The sequence below is a fragment of the Rhinolophus sinicus genome, chromosome 18 (assembly GCF_057876585.1).
Source record: "Rhinolophus sinicus isolate RSI-liver-muscle chromosome 18, RSI-T2T, whole genome shotgun sequence".
Classification (NCBI taxonomy): domain Eukaryota; kingdom Metazoa; phylum Chordata; class Mammalia; order Chiroptera; family Rhinolophidae; genus Rhinolophus; species Rhinolophus sinicus.
The window spans coordinates 111,141,706-111,157,230 of record NC_142518.1 but is presented as its reverse complement, the minus strand read 5'-3'; the positions used below and the strand labels follow the sequence as shown (position 1 = coordinate 111,157,230).

At 52.9% G+C, this 15,525-nt stretch overlaps 2 protein-coding genes across 4 annotated transcripts; one reads left to right on the top strand and one right to left on the bottom strand.

The window, feature by feature from the left end:
- Positions 1-3,033: 3,033 nt before the first annotated feature.
- Positions 3,034-8,027, bottom strand: TAFAZZIN (tafazzin, phospholipid-lysophospholipid transacylase). 2 transcript variants are annotated; one of them, XM_019719168.3, is made up of 10 exons: positions 7,621-8,027; positions 7,412-7,540; positions 6,356-6,401; positions 6,026-6,111; positions 5,080-5,160; positions 4,927-4,968; positions 4,678-4,740; positions 4,458-4,510; positions 3,959-4,036; positions 3,034-3,839 (listed from the first exon to the last, which is right to left on the bottom strand). In XM_019719168.3, exons 1-10 carry the CDS (start codon positions 7,727-7,729, stop codon positions 3,738-3,740), a joined length of 789 nt encoding a protein of 262 aa, XP_019574727.1. In that variant the 5' UTR covers positions 7,730-8,027; the 3' UTR covers positions 3,034-3,737. The 2 variants fall into 2 exon arrangements, with proteins under 2 accessions (XP_019574727.1, XP_088650934.1); XM_088794808.1 differs by having other exon boundaries at positions 7,649-8,027.
- Positions 8,028-9,434: 1,407 nt separating this feature from the next.
- Positions 9,435-15,171, top strand: DNASE1L1 (deoxyribonuclease 1 like 1). Of its 2 annotated transcripts, none has more exons than XM_019719161.3 (8): positions 9,435-9,570; positions 11,305-11,518; positions 11,874-11,962; positions 12,042-12,128; positions 13,263-13,363; positions 13,499-13,611; positions 13,692-13,940; positions 14,014-15,171. In XM_019719161.3, the coding sequence occupies exons 2-8, from the start codon at positions 11,384-11,386 to the stop codon at positions 14,155-14,157; spliced, it is 918 nt and encodes a 305-aa protein (XP_019574720.3). In that variant the 5' UTR covers positions 9,435-9,570; positions 11,305-11,383; the 3' UTR covers positions 14,158-15,171. The 2 variants fall into 2 exon arrangements, with proteins under 2 accessions (XP_019574720.3, XP_019574719.3); XM_019719160.3 differs by having other exon boundaries at positions 9,510-9,647.
- The last annotated feature ends 354 nt before the right edge of the window (positions 15,172-15,525 follow it).

Sequence of the window (15,525 nt, the reverse complement as noted above, 5' to 3'; positions counted from 1 at the left end):
TAAGCTGCCTAGTTTATGGTAATCTGTTACGGCAGCCCTAGGAAATTAATATACTATATGTTTGACATTTTTGATAATAAAAATACATGAAGAAGAAAGTTTAATAATGCCCACTGTCAGCAAGGATGTTGGGAAATAGTCTCACCTACACAGTGAGACTGTGTATCAATTGGTAAAAAGTATTAATTGGTAAAAAGTATCAATTGGTAAACCCTTTCTGGAGGGTAATTTGGCAGCATCTCACAAACCATAAAATGTGTATGACCTTTAACCAACCAATTTCCCACTTAGGGATCCATTACACAGAAATAACTCAGCTGAGCGCAAGACGCACGTACAAAGAGATCCATTGCGGCACCATTTGTACTTGAAAAAATTGGGCACTCATGACTGGACACTGCCCAGCTGCTACTGCTTCCACTGCTGCCCTTCAAACACCAGGATGTTTGTGACTTTAACCAGAAGGCTGCTGAAGAAAACCAACACCCCCAGGGCCATGCCTCTCACGGGCAGAAGTCAGTCTGCATGCATATCCCTTGATGCAGTGCAGGAAGGCACACCAGGAGGAGCTAGATGCTGGGGGCCACCATATCAGGTACACAATGATTCCCTCTCAGCCCCATGTAGCTGACAGCCCACTGATCCCCTCCACTTGTCAGATCACCTGCTTACGAGATTGTAGTCGTCATTGTCACAAATGTGGCTTGGATTAGGACAGTGGCAGCTGAGCTACCACACAGAGACACAGAAGGGAGAATGCCATATGAAAATGGAGGCAGAGATTGGAGTGACATGTCTACAAGCCAAGGAACAGAGGATTTGATGACCACCCCCGGAAGCTAGGAGAAGGACACAGAACAAATTCTCTCTCGGAGCCCTCAGAAAGAACCAACCCTGCCCACACCTTCACCTGGGACTTCTGGCCTCCAGAACTGGGAAAGGATAAATCTCTGTTGTTTCAGACCCCCCAGTTTATGGTGCTTTGTCACTGCATCTACAGGAAACTCATGCAGTATATACATCTTTAGCTCTGCCATTTGCGTTTCCTCTTCTGTGAAATGCCTGCTTGCACATATCTTCCCATTTTTATATTGGACTATCATTTTCTTATTATAGTTCTTTAAATATTCTGGGTATGAGCCCTGAGTTGGTTGTAGGTAGGTATTACAAATCTTTTCACTCTCTTAATGATGTCTTCTGTTGAACAGAACTTCCTAATTTTAATGTAGTCAAATTTACCATTGTTTTCTTTATGGTTAACATTTTTGATGTCTTGTTTAAGAAAATTTTCCCTGCACCCAAAATTATGGAAATTTTCTCCTACATTATCTTCTAAAGTTGTCTTGTTTATCAGACTTTTATGTATGGTGTGACGTCGGGGTCAAGTTTTTTCCCCATAGAGATCTACAGTTGTCCCAGTACTGTTTATAGAGAGATTTTTTACTTAAAATTTTTTCCCCTTCTTCTGCCTCCCCCCCACACACACTCCGGTTCAAGCCGTTGTTTCTCAGTCTAGTTGTGTAGGACACAGCTCCCTGGCCCATGCTGGTGTTATGAGCCTTGTGCTCTTATATGTAGACAATCCTATCATCAGCAAATAATGATAGTTTTATTTCTTTACACTCATTATACTTTTGATTTCCTTTCCTTGTCTTACTGCTCTGGTACCACTAGTACAATAGTTTTGTTCCAGATTTTGAAGGCCATGTTTCCAAAACTTCAACATCAAAAATAATATTTGCTCTATGTTTTTTGTAGATAGACTATCAGATTAAGAAAGTTCCCCTCTATGCAGTTTGCTAAGAATTTTTTAAATTATGAATATTGTATCAAGTGCTTCTGCATCATTGAAATAATCATAATGGGTTTTTTCCTTTAATCAGTTAATATGAGGAATGGCATTTATAGACTTCACAATCCTAGGACAAGTCAAATTTTGCTGTGAACCTAAAAAACATAGTCTATGTAAAACACATCAAATTGCAAAAGCATCTATACAGTACAGTATCATTTATGTAGTTTAAAAACCTGCAAAAGGTTTATATAATATTTATGGAGATGAGTATGTAGTAAAAACATAACATGAAAAAAATGGAACATTCTATCATAGGGTATAAAACCAGAACTTTTCATGAAATTAGTTGCTTTGTTCAAATGGATATAAAATATATACGTGAAAAAGGGATGTTACATTTAGACCAATAAATGCAAACTTGCCAACAGTCTGTTTTTACCTAAATTTATTTACAAGTGTTTCTTTTTTTAACTCCAAGTGATCTTTTTTTTCCCTCCTGGTGATTTTTAAAAACTTTTATTTTGAAATAATTACTCGCACCCATTTGCAGCCCTAATCATCTTTGAATCTTCTTGCTGGCTAATTTTTGTGGTTCCACCTTTTTTCTTTGCAGATTTTGATTATATTAATATTTTCCATATTCTGCCTGACACTGTCAATTTCATAAGTCCCCAAGGGTTTCAACCTTGTTTCTACTGACGTTAAGCACAGTGCTTCATTTCCTTGTATGTTCGGTGATATTTGTGAGGTCTTTTTGCTTGATCCTCATCTATGGACAAACTGGAGGCCTAAACTGAGCTTGCTTTTCTCTAGGGGATTTGCTTTCCTGCCAGGAGTGCCACCACCCTGGATTCGTTTTTGGTGCCACGCTCAATCTAGGTGTTCCCCTTCCCACCTCCCACCACAGCGTGTTGCTCGTGGAGGCTCACTGAGCCCCTCAGAGACCTCCTACATCCTGGGAACCAGCCGGGGAAGGGTTAAACTTCCTACTTTGCTAGCTTCGGGTTTGAAGCAAGTCCATTAGCTTTGCTTTGCCTCCTTTGCAAAATGAGATGAATTCCTACTTTTGCAAGGTTGTCATGGGGATTACAGACAATGGCTGAAGTTAGTGACTGGTGCACACTGAGAGCTCGACACCCATCTGCTCAAGTGTTCTCGATGCACCCAGGGCTCTAAGTGTCCAGCCTTCCTGTCCAGTGGGATACCTCCCATCCCCACCCCTACGGAAAGGCCAGAGGTAAAACAGCACAACACTGATGCTTTATTGTTTATAAAACATGGAACCCAGCCCCAGGGGACTCGAGTGATGAGAAACAGAAAGGACGAGAACTTAGGGGGTCCCAGCATGGGGCAAGTGGCCAGGTCTCAGGCTCTTGCTGAAGCCTCTGTTCCGCTGGGCTCCACTTCCGGTAAAGGGCTGCTCTTCTGCCTGTAGCCCGGGGCCAGGCCTTGCCCAAGGTTCCTAGGCCAGTGGGAAGCTCGGGCAGAAGAAAGCCGTGGCCAAAGGCCACCCTGATGACGTGGTGAGCAGCTCCCAAATCCGGGCAGGTGGGTGGAGGCCAGGCCAAGGGCCTGTGGGACCCTCCCTGAGGCTCTGGCCTAGCTACCCACCTCCTTTCCACTACCCTCCCTCCAGACATCAGCCCTTGGAAGAGCAGCTGTGACCCTTCATTCAACTGAAGAACCACAGAGGAGCTTGAATGCTCACCAACTAGGAGAGGGCACCCTTTAAGGGTTATGAACAAATCTGTCTAAAAAACCGTATCTGAGCTCAAAGCATCAGTCCATTCCCCAGCCGCAGCTGTGTGTGTGGGGAGACCCCAAAGGCAGCCCTGGGAGCCTGGCAGCTGGGCTGTAGGTCCTGGAGCTGCCATTTCCTCAAGCTTCAGGGGACCTCTCCCAGGGCCCTGAGGCAGCCCTGCAGGGTCTGGGCGGGGCAGGCCTATCTCCCAGGCTGCAGGTGGTTGTGGAGCTGCTCCGCCTGGGTCTTCAGGTGCTGGAATTCCTCCTGAATGAAGTCAGTCAGGGCTTTCCGCATCTCCACCTGAGAGGAAGGACTGGGGCTGGCCTGCAGCCTTTAAGGAGCATCACCCAGGGTCCCTGGGAGGCTGAGGGCACTGGGAGGGGCCAAGGCCAGCCAGGGGGCAGCCCGGGGAAACTCACAGCTGACTTATTTTCTGCCCGGAGCCGCTCGAGCACAGGCAGGGTACTGAAGGGCTTCCCGATCAGCACGGTGATTTTCTGTGCGGAGATCAGGGGAGCTGAGGTGACGGGAAATGCTCACAGCCCTCGGCCAACACCCCAGGGAGCCAGAAGCCAGAAGTCCTGCCTCTAACTTGCTATGCGCTCCCTCAGGTCACTCCCCTCTTTAAAACGAGGCTCACTGCCATCCAGGGGCCATCCCAGCCCTAGGGTCCATGCTCTAGATGTCCCGTCCTGTGCCAACCCCAGGGCCCACCCGTGATTTCCTGTGCTCTCCTGCTACCAGCCTTGATGCCAGGAAGTCCCTCTCTATGTCCCACTTGGTTCCCCCCCTGTAGGCTCAAGACCATCTCCTCCTGAATCTGGCCTCAGTGACGCTGAGTGGGAGACATGGGGAAGAGAGAGAGGCAGAGGCAGGCAGAGGCAGACAGACAGACAAAGGTCAGCAACCCCTACCCACCTGTCCGAAGCGAGGGAAGTAGGGGGGGCTGTTAGGAAGGACGTCGTTCATTCCTGCAGCAGTGGACAGAAGGCTGGGAAGCTGGCGGGTGGAGGGCAACCCCAGCCCTCGTGCCAGGCACCCTGTTCCTGCCACCCAGTGCAACCCCCCCATACCGCCTAGAGAAGCTCCATCCTTGCCCCCCACCCCAGACCGCGGGTTAGGCCGCAGGGAGGCTCACCGACATGCCACAGCGGCAGGATGATGGGATTGAGATGACACTCTGCAATCAGGCGCCCGATTCCTGCCCCAGTGAGAGGGAAAGTGCACGGTGCAGGTGGAGCTGCAGGGCCAGCCTTGCCCTCCCCGTTACAACCGGCTCCCCTGGGCCAGCCCGTCTAGGCATCTGTCCCTTTGCTGATGCTACCAACACACCCATCTGCCCCATGTGCCGTGGTCCAACCGAGCCAGAGAGGGCCAGCAGCCTTACCCCACTTGAAGCGCAGGAACTCGGAGCTCATGTTCACTTTCCCTGTCCAGAGAGACGGGACAGAGGTGAGGCTGTGGAGAGGGCCTGGGGGGTTCCGCCCCTATTCTTGGGGGTGTTGTATCAGCCCATAGTCTTGCGGTCAGCTCCACTGACCTTCTGGGAAGATGTGCACCCAGTCCCCGTGGTTAAGCTTCTCCAAAATGAAGTCCATTCCCTTCTGGTAGACGCCGTCTCCTGCCGAGAAAAGTCCTGTCCCCATCAGTCCCCATTCTTCCCTGTCCCTGGGGATGAAGCAACAGCTCAGGAATGTCCTCTTCCCCACTGAGCCATCCACAGGTTATTCCAGAACCCTCACATTTGGCCTGCAACCTACATTTTTCTACCTTTATCCCTTGCCTCTCCAGTGCCTGACACATGCTTCCCGTGTCCAGAATGCTTTTCCTTTCATACTCTGCCTGGAAAAATTCTACTTCCCCAAAAGAAAGAGCAACCTGGATTCGAATCCTGGCTTTGCCACCTCTCGCCCTGTGACCTTGGGCCAGTTGCCCAATCCCTCCGAGCTCAATGGGAACCAAAACTGGCCCCTACTTTCTGAGGCTCTTGAGAGGTACTGAGGAGTCATTCAATGTCACATACCTCAACCCAAGAGCATGTTTGTTCTCCCAAACCCTGCAGCCTGCGGCATATGCCACCGCCATCACAGACCCATGACACCACACTGCCATCAGTGAGTCTCTCAGTAACATCCTCCAGAGAAGGGGCTGTGGATAATGCCACCTTGACTTCTAATGCCAGAGCTCCAGGTTTGCACAATCCGCAGGCAGAGAATCGAGCCCTCTCCAAGAAGCCATCATTCCTCCAGCAGCCAGTGCCACCTCTGCTGCCACGCAACGGAGCTGAACTCATGCTAGTGGGGCAGCAGGCCCTAACTCCACTTACTCCCAGGCTGCCTGTCCCACCTCGGTCCCTCCACTTCCAGAGCTGCCAAGCCAGAGGCACTGGCCATCTGGCTCCCTGCCCCAAGGGAAGCCAGAGAAGCCTGCAGAAGCACCTCCCTGCACCCACTGGCCCACCAGCCCCGCCTGGAAGAGCAGCTCACCTCGGCATACAGGCACGCACTTGCCCAAGCTGAAAAAGTGGGAGTAGAGCTCCTTGGTGAAACAGATGTCTGCAGCCGCTGGGGTCCTGGAGTGGGGACAGACGCAGTCATTCTTGCCTCCCCTGCACCCTGCTTCCCAACCCTTCCCACAGCATGATGCATGACATCAGCAGTGCGCAATGGAGGCACAGGACGGCCTGCGGGGCCCCACCCCCATGCCCTGCCTGGACTGCTGGACACCGCCTCCTGGGCAGAGCAGGAGGAGGGCAAATCTGGGCAGAGACGGGTAAGGCCTGCCAGGCCCACTGGGAGGGGTCCATTCCTCCTCACCAACGCATCAACTTCAGGTTCCAGATGTGGCGGAGTTTCAGGATCCCTAGAGAAGGAGAGGAAAGGCTTCATGCCCCAACTTCCCTTGTCCCTAAGGAGCACCTTTTTCTGTCAGCCCATTTCAGGGAATGAAGGTCAAGGGCAGCAGCACTACCAGGTCACTGTGGCCCAAAATGGCATCTTCCAGACCCTTGGGCTGGACCCCCCCCCCCATGTTCTCCCTGGATCCTTGCTCTCTCACACTCCCCAAATCTTATTAGTCACCATGTCTGTCTGGTCTGCCTACCTCCCCAATATATTTTGACACTGCCTATTTTTCTGCACCACTCTCTCCAATGTCACCACCAACACCCTAGTCTAGGCCACTGGATGGCTCTACAGCCTCCTTCCTGGCCTCCTGGGATCTGCCTGTGGCACCCCACAGACCATTCTCTGCGCAGTGGCCAGGGCGAGTCCTGAAGGGCTCCGATTTGACCAGGTGGTTCCCCATGAGCTCTAGCGTAGTATGACCTCCTACACTCAGCAGCGAATGCCCTGGGCACCCCTCTACCCAACCGCCCAGGTTACTGGTGCCAAGCAATTCCCTGTGAAGTCAGTAGAGCAGGAACTTCTAGGTGGGGAACCTAGCTCCCAAACAAGGCCGGCGGAAGGATACAAACGCAGCCTGGGGCAAACCTGGAGTCAGGATACAGGTCTTCCAGCCCCAGCCCAGAGTTTCCTTGACAGGTCCTTAGATTTGTTCCCAAGACTCTGTGGGACCTTCAATGGTTGAGAACGGAAGGTTCCACAGGCCTGCTGCATCAGAGTAAAGAAGCTGTCAAACCTCGCCATGAAGCCTTTTCCTCATTTCCTCATTCTTTCCAAATTTCTGAGGCCCTCTCCAAATCACCTTCGCTAAGAGGATGCCGAAGGAACCACAAATGAAACTTTCACCGCTGGGGCAGGACCCCCCAGAAATTGTAGTGCCCAGTGAGAAGTGAGTTTGCTCTGCTTCTGTTTGGCCCCTTCCCAGGTTCTCTCCCTGCCTCCCTGTGCCCAGAACATTGGTCAGGGTACCCCAGAGATGAGGGTCATCCATGCAGGACTGGTGATTGGAGACGGTGATGAGGGGGGTGGCTGGGCCTCGGTTCTCGATAAGCTCATAGAGCACCTCCTTGTTGTGGACGGTGAGGTGGTTCATGTACTCTGGGGGGAGAGAAAAGGGGGGGAGTCTTGGCCTCCTTCTCCCCTGGGGCCCAGGGCTCCCCCCAGACAAGCCCACTCACTGGTCCAGAAGCAGCTGTAGGTGCCCACCAGGCCCATGACGACGCTGCTGGCCAGGGTCCAGGTGAGCGGCGGCACAGCGGGGAACGGCCATTTCACGTGTAGGGGCATCACCCCCCCGACACCGCCCCTGGCGGCCCGGCGGTTCCCCTGCCACGGGGCAGCCCGTGGGTCCGCTCTAGGTCCGTGTCCCTAACCGGCCCGTGCCACAGATGGGCCCCGCGGCTCGGCGGGACAGGGGACTCGACCAAGGTCACCTCGTGGGGCAGGACAGAGACGGGCGCGGCCCAACTCTCTCGCCACAGACAAACCACTACCGGGGTCAGGAACGGGGTGGCAGTGGGGAGCGCGAGGAATAGGAAACTGCAACGGTGCACCCAGCGAACCCGCCGGAAAGCGAGCCCGCGACGGCGCATCGCTCCCCGGCCGCCTGTCGCAAAACGAGCTCGAGCCGCTTGACGGCAGCGGGGGCGGTCCCGCGATCCGCGGGCCCCCGCCCGGGCCCGCCCAGCCCCGCTCGGCCCCGCCCGTCCAAGTTGAAGTCCGGGTTCAAGGCCGCCCGCCAGCTACGCGTCCCTTTTGTCCCAATTAGTTCCCAGAAAAGTCTCCGCAGTTGACCTGGATTGCACAGCGCGATTACCCGACACCACTCAAAGTCTGGGCTGGCAGAGCACGTTTATTTTAGTTTTACCCCTTTATTTTTATTGAGGCAAAATTCATATAACAGAATTAACTATTTTATAACATTTTATAGTATACATTTTATGTACATAACATGTTATATGTTATACATATTACATTATGTAACTTTACATAATTACAATATTACAGAATTGTGCTATATGGATATATGTAAGTAATATGTAACGTGATATATCATGTAATATATAATATGTATATAATATATGTTCCATATATACATATAACAGGAAATATATATGTATTATAGTATTTCTATATCATTTAATATATTTGCAGTGTTGTCAACCACCACCTCTAACTAGTTCCAAAGTACGTTCATCACCCCCAAAAGAAAGCTCTGTACCTCTTAAGAAGTCTATTTTTTATTTTTAAAGCATAATTTTACTGATTAAAATATTTTTCCCAACGTGCTCATCACCACCCCGAATCCATTAGCGCATAGGCCCTGGTACCGGCGACATTGTCCTGATGACCGCACTGCAACCATCAAGTGAGGACCCACCTGCCACTCTCAGACCCCACTGGAGTTCCCCAGTTATCCCAACAGCGACAGTGCAGGACCCCACGCGGTACTGAGCTGCCAGCTCTCTAGTCCCCTTCTCTTGGGGACAGTTCCTCAGTCTGTCGTTGATTTCCACCACCGTGGCTAGTTCCTGCACGGACTGTCACTCACTTTGAGTCTCCAGAGAGCTCAGGAGTGTGCAGCCACGCTGGAGCCTGCCCCAGGACATGGAGAGAAGGCCCTTGTCCTCGGGGTGCCCAGGCTCTCCATAGGGCTCCCCCATGTCAGGCGCGAGCTCCAGTTTTTGTGTCTTTTCCAACAAGATGCTGCCTGGAGGTGTCCCAGGGCGGCGTTGAGCTGCGGGCCCAGGAGAACACAGCTCGGGGTTTGCACTGGGGCGCCAGCTCTTCCTAGCCCGGCGCCCTTGGCACAGGCAACCACTCATTAAGGAGTTGCTGCCGCTCGATCGCTCTCTGTGACTCACGGGTCTGACATCTGCCTGCAGCCCGGGGCCTCCTCCCCCGCCCAGTCCCACACAGGCCCGGGGAAGGTTGGGTCTGGTGGGAAAGTGGGCTGGCGTGTTGGTTGTTCCCTGGCAAGGCGCCCACCCTACTTGCCACAGCCGGGGCGGAGACAGGGGCTGAGCCTGCCTGCCAGGAAGGGTGGGGCCGCGGGCCTGGCCTGGACGTGGTGGGTTGGGAAGACAGTCTCTTCCTCTTCCGACAGTCTCTTCTCCGGCCTCTGCAAGGTAGGCGCAGCGATTCTGTGGGGTGTGGCGATGTGCTTACAGCCGAAACAGGCCTGCAGACAAGCTGGTCTGCGCAGGTATGGGAGTCCTCTGGGCAGAGGGAGGGAGGAAATTCACCCCCAAGGTGGGAGTGGGGAGTGAGAAGGGAAGGGAAGGGAACGCCAGGACTGGGGCCAAGGCTTGGTGTTGGGCCCCCGGGCTGAGCTTTGGGCTGAGTCCTGGAACAGTCACTCTCTGGTTCTTCTTGCCCTCCATCCTCGTGGGGACCCCTGGCCCTAGAGCCTCCAAGCCTGCCCTTGCCAGCCCAGGGTTGCCGAAATGCCCACATACATCCCAAAATAGGCACCAGGGCAGAGACCCAAAATAGCATGAGTGACAGAGCAGGTGACCAGGGAGAAACAGGCATTGGGCATAGCCAGGAGAGTGAAGGAGGTGTACAGAGATGTAATGACAGATGAACAGACAAGAGAGAGTGGAAGACAGAGGCAGGTAGAGCCTGAGAGAGGCAGCAAGTGAGCCTGAGGGGGAAGGTGACAAGATGGCAGAGAAGAGCAGGCAGACAGAAGTAGAAGGACTGATGTCACTGAATGAGAGCCCCGTGAACAGGGAATGGATCAAGGGGCTGAGCCCAAGAGACAGAGCAAAGTTTGGGTGAGTCTGAGACAAAGGTAAACTGAGAGAGACACTCAGGAAGAAGGATCTCCAGTTGGTAAGATGAACAAGAAGGGCTCGCCAGTGGTGGCGGGGCGTGGGAAAGGGGCTCCATCACACACTGCAGTGGGGTGATTTGGCGTATCTGAGATAATTATAAGGCATACACCCTTGAACCCAGCAATTCCACTCTGGGGAGTTTGTCTTAAAGATAACATCTCACAAGTGGGGAGACAGATATGCCCAAGGATGGTCCTCCGACTTGCTAATGGTGGCGAAAAGGAGATCAACCCTGAGGTTGAACCCTTGTGTACTGCTGGTGGGAATGTAAGTTGGTGCAGCTGCTGTGGAAAACAGTTTGGCGGTTCCTCAATAAATTAAACATAGCGTTAGCATATGACCCAGCAATTCCACTTCTGGGTGTGTATCTAAAAAGGAACCTCGTACTTGTACATTCATGTTCATAGCAGCATTACTGACAGTAACCAAAAGGTGGAAGCAACCCAAGTGTCCATGGACAGAGGAATGGATGGACAAAACGTGGTCTCTCCATACAGTGCAATATTATTCAGTCTTTAAAAAGAAGGAAATTCAGACACACGCTACAACATGGATGAAGCTTGGGGACATTATGCTTAGTGAAATAAGCCAGTCACAAAAGGACAAATACTGTATGATTCCATTCTGTGAGGTTCCTGGAGGAGTCAAACGAGTAGAGACAGAAAGTAGGGTGCTTGGTGCCAGAGGTTGGGGGTGAGGGGTTAGTGTCTAATGGGGACAGATTTCAGTCTGGGAAGATGATAAGTTCTGGGGATGAACAGTGGGGATGGTTGCATGACAGTGTGAATGCACTTAATGCTGCTGAACTGTACACTTAAAAATGGTTCAGATGGTAAATTCTACGCTATGTGTAGTTTACCACAATTAAAAGAATGAGGTCGAGCCGTATGTGTCAGTGTCAGAAGGTGTCTACAAGGAGAAAGGCAGGAAATCTGCGATGCTGGCAATTCTGGGAGGCTGATGCTGGGTAGCAGGATGAGCATGACCTCTCTGTCCCATAACACCATGTCCTTCTGAAACCAGAACTGTGCCCAACTGACACCACATCCTGGGGTGACTTGGATTCCTCCGGAGGGTGCCAGCAGCCCGCACACAGCCAGCCATGCACTGCCCAGCCACGCTTCTGCTCCTGCTCCTGGCTGGCGGGGCTGAGGCCTTCCGCATCTGCGCCTTCAACGCCCAGCGGCTGAGGCTTGCCAAGGTGGCTAGGGAGCATGTATTGGACACCTTAGTTCGGGTAAGTTCATCACTGTAGGGTCGCTGTGCCTCTGAGGACCAGGAGCCAAAGCCCCCAGCCCTACCTAACCAGGGACATGTCCCAGAGAAAAGGAGACATCAAGAGACATGGGTGCCCTACATGGAGCACGTTCCTTGCCTGTCGTTAGCCTGAGTCTCTTCCTCTGTAAGATGGGTGCACTGGGGGTTCAGATGACAGTCTTCTCCCAGGCCTTTTCTAGTCCCACTGCTCTCTGTGGGCTGCAGCCAGCACACCATGACACCCTTGCCCACGTCAGTGCCAGTTCCTCAAGGACTCTACCCCCGTCCTGGGGTGGCTGGCACTGAGTGGGGCCAGCCTTCCTGGTGTCCCGCAGATCCTGGCTCGCTGTGACATCATGGTGCTGCAGGAGGTGGTAGACCCTTCTGACAGTGCCATCTCCCTCCTGGTTCGAGAACTCAATCGGTGAGGCGGGTTCTGTGGGTCTAATCGGGGGCCCTTCGAGCCTCACGGCCCCTGACCTTGGGCTCCCCTTTCCTGGCAGATTTGATGGCTCTGGGCCCTACAGCTCCCTGAGCAGCCCTCTGCTGGGGCGTAGCACATACATGGAGAAGTACGTGTACATCTACCGGTAAGCACGGATGGTGGCCAGGGCGGACTTGGCACTTGACCCACTGTGAGATGGTTTGGAATTCCTGAGGGCTACAGGCCCCTTCCTCCTGGGGCAGCCCTCACCTTCTCATCGCACTTTTTCTCAATGGTTTTATTGAGATCCACCTCTCCTCTACCCTTGCCAGCTTTGCTGCTCGCATGTCCCTATAGCAGGAGGCCTTCCTTCTCCACACACACAGGCGGAGCCCCTCTGCCTCTCTCCTGGGGAAGCCACTAGGGCTCAGGGCAAGTCTGGCCCCCTCTTTGGGAGTGGCTGGCTGCAGCTTCTGGGAAGAAGCTCAACGGGGGCCCGTCATGGGCCTTGGGTGGATATGGTTTCTGGAGACAGCACTAAGTCCCTGGGAGGACAGCCTGGAAGGGAGCCCATTGGGGTCAGAATCGAGAGGGCAAAGGGGATGGTAAGGACGGAGACCTGTTTCTCTATGCAGATGAAATTATATAATGTCTAGAATTCCTCCAAAATAACAGAGAAACAGAAACATGTGCACACAGGAATGTTCCACCCCAAAGTGGAAACAACCCGTGTCCATCAGCTGATAAATGGATAAATAAAAGGGGGTCTCTCCATTCAACGGAATGTTATTCAGCCATAAGAAGGAATGCAATCCTGACCCATGCTACATCATGGGTGAACCTTGGAAATCTATGCTAAGGGAAAGAAGCCAAATACAGACCACATATTATTTGATTACATTCACATGATATGTCCAGAATAGGCAAATCTACAGAGACAGAAAATAGGTCAGTGGCTGCCAGGGGTTGAGAGGGGAGGAGAATGGGAAGTGACTGCTAATGGGTACAAGGCTTCTTTTCGGGATGATAAGAATATTCTAGAATTGATTGTGGTGACGGTCGTACAACTTTATGAATGTACCGAACACCACTGACGTGTGCATTTAAGCAGGTGAATATTATAGTATGTGTATCCTATCTCAATGAAAAAACATTCTAGAAAAAAAGGCTAGGAAGGCTATGCCCACACAAAACAGCTGCTGGTGGAGGGCCCCCTTCCTGAGTGCCAGCTCTGATGTTGGCACCTGCAAACCAAAATCAGTGATGTGAGGCCACTGCTTCCCATCCCTTGGTCCCCCAGGTCACACAAGACGCAGGTCCTGGATTTCTACGTGTTCCAAGACAAGGATGACCTCTTTGCCCGGGAGCCCTTTGTGGCCCAGTTCACTTTGCCCAGCAAGGGTAGGAGAAGTGTGGTCCTGCTATGTGGGAGCTGGGGGGTCTGGCTGGCTCTACTGGGGGCTTGGTCACCCGGAGGAGGCTGGGTGGAGAAGGGCCAGGAGTAAGTGGGAGCCCTCCCTCCCTGGGGACGTGCAGTCCTTCCCAGACTGGTGTTGGTCCCTCTGCACACCACTCCGAAGGCTGTGGAGAAGGAGCTGAACGCCCTGTATGACGTGTTTCTGAATGTCTCCCAGCACTGGCAGAGCAAGGTAGGGCTGGGCAGATTACACAGGAGAGATGGGGACCGCATGGCAGGTTGGTCAGTCCCAACAGCTGGCCCCCTCTCCAGGACGTGATCCTGCTTGGGGACTTCAATGCTGACTGCGCTTCGCTGACCAAAAAGCGCCTGGGTGAGCTGCAGCTGAGGACTCAGGCAGGCTTCCACTGGGTGATTGCCGATGGGGAGGACACCACGGTGAGGGCCAGCACCCACTGTGCCTATGACCGAATAGTGCTGCACGGGGAACGCTGTCAGAGCCTGCTGCACACTGCAGCCACCTTCAACTTCCCCAGGATCTACGGGCTCACTGAGGAGGAGGTAAAGGCGTGAGGCAGGAACGGGGTTGCAGGGAAGTCCGAGCCCCGACACTGACGTTGTGTCCCACCCCCAGGCCCTCAACATCAGTGACCACTACCCTGTGGAGGTGGAGCTGAGCCGCGCAGCACACAAGATCCAACCCCTCAGCCTGGCCGCCCTGTTGCTGCCGTCGCTGCTGCTGCCACTCCTGCCTCCTGAGCTGGGCCTGGTGGCCTGAACCCGACCTCCAGTCCCCACCCGTGCCTGGTGCCCACAGGTGTGACGACTACCCTGCGTTCAGGACTCCAACCCTGGCCTCCCCTGCCCATACTCCCCTGGGTGCGGAAGCCAAGCCTGAGGGGCTTCAATTCCATCCGTCCCCCACCCCCAGCCCCATCCTGCCCTGCCCAGCCCAACCCTGCCCCTATTGGACTGCAGCCCTCGGCCTTTGCTTCGGCTTGTGTTCTTTACTTGGGCCTGTGCCTGGCATCAGAATGCGGAAGAGGAAGGCAAGGGCCCTAAGGCTGGAGCCATGGCCCTCTTCTCGCAGGTAGTGTTAGGAGAGAGGACAGGGCAGGCTCCAGGGCTGGGAGAGGGGAAGGGGTCTCTGGAGGTGGTGATCGTGGCTAAACTGCAGGGCTCAGAAAAGGGAATTACAACAGTAGAAAAGATTTCGAGTAGGAAACTTCTCAGCCTGCAGGCTGAGAACGAAAAGCTCGATTGGAGGGACATTACATGTCCATAGATGTGTTAAGAGATCATCTTTATTGTACACAGGATTCTTGTGAATCAATGTGAAAAGCCCAGTAGATAACAAAAATGAAGTTACACACACACACACACTACTGAACAATCAGAAACACATTTAAGCTCATTTGTAACTCAATGACTGAAAATAGCTACATACAGCCCTGGTGCCTGTGGTCACAACCACTGTGCCTTCCATTAGTCCACACAGGCATCCACATGGCACACCCCCAGGGAGGCTTGGTTACCAAGGCTACAGGTGCCCAGAAAAATAGACGAAGCAGCCATCATGTAACCAGAACAGCGGTGAAGGCACAGGGCAAGGGGGTAGAGGACAGACATTAACCATGACCCTGTTGAGGGTGTTGTCATGGGACCCTTCCTTCCCCAGCTCCATTTTCCAGAGAACAGAGCTCAGTAACCACAGCGGGACATCAGGTTCAAGTGCAGCTAGTCTTATTTATGGTTTAGAACCATCTCCTTGAAATAAAAAATAAATTTTAAACTTTACAAGTGGCTAATTACAAAGCCAGAGGTGTCTTGAGGGCAGTGGGGACTCCAGGATGTGCTGCGTGCAGTCAAGGCTGAGCATCCTGCACTCTTCTCCCAGGTGCAGAGCCTCAAGCCATCCCACCTAAAGGCACTCAGGGCGTCCTCTTCCTGCTTCCCCAGACATCCCTGCGACCTAACACTGCTCTTGCGGGAGCAGCCCCAGGCACACAACTGGGGTGACAGCCAGTCAACACACCAGAATACTCAGACCGAGAGAGGCTACAATTTGCCCTAAGGTCTCGAAGCTCCATGGGTCACTTCGGAGGGTTTAAGTGGATGATGCAGTCTACTAAGGGCTGGGTAAAAC

Coding starts and splice junctions, on each gene's coding strand:
- DNASE1L1 (XM_019719161.3), top strand. CDS start 11,384: ATGCACTGCCCAGCCACGCTTCTGCTCCTGCTCCTGGCTGGCGGGGCT. Junction 13,364..13,498: donor GTTCACTTTGCCCAGCAAGG/GTAGGAGAAGTG, acceptor GGGGACGTGCAG/TCCTTCCCAGACTGGTGTTG. Junction 13,941..14,013: donor ACGGGCTCACTGAGGAGGAG/GTAAAGGCGTGA, acceptor TCCCACCCCCAG/GCCCTCAACATCAGTGACCA.
- TAFAZZIN (XM_019719168.3), bottom strand. CDS start 7,729: ATGCCCCTACACGTGAAATGGCCGTTCCCCGCTGTGCCGCCGCTCACC. Junction 7,541..7,620: donor CTACAGCTGCTTCTGGACCA/GTGAGTGGGCTT, acceptor CTCTCCCCCCAG/AGTACATGAACCACCTCACC. Junction 4,969..5,079: donor GGTGCACATCTTCCCAGAAG/GTCAGTGGAGCT, acceptor CTCTCTGGACAG/GGAAAGTGAACATGAGCTCC.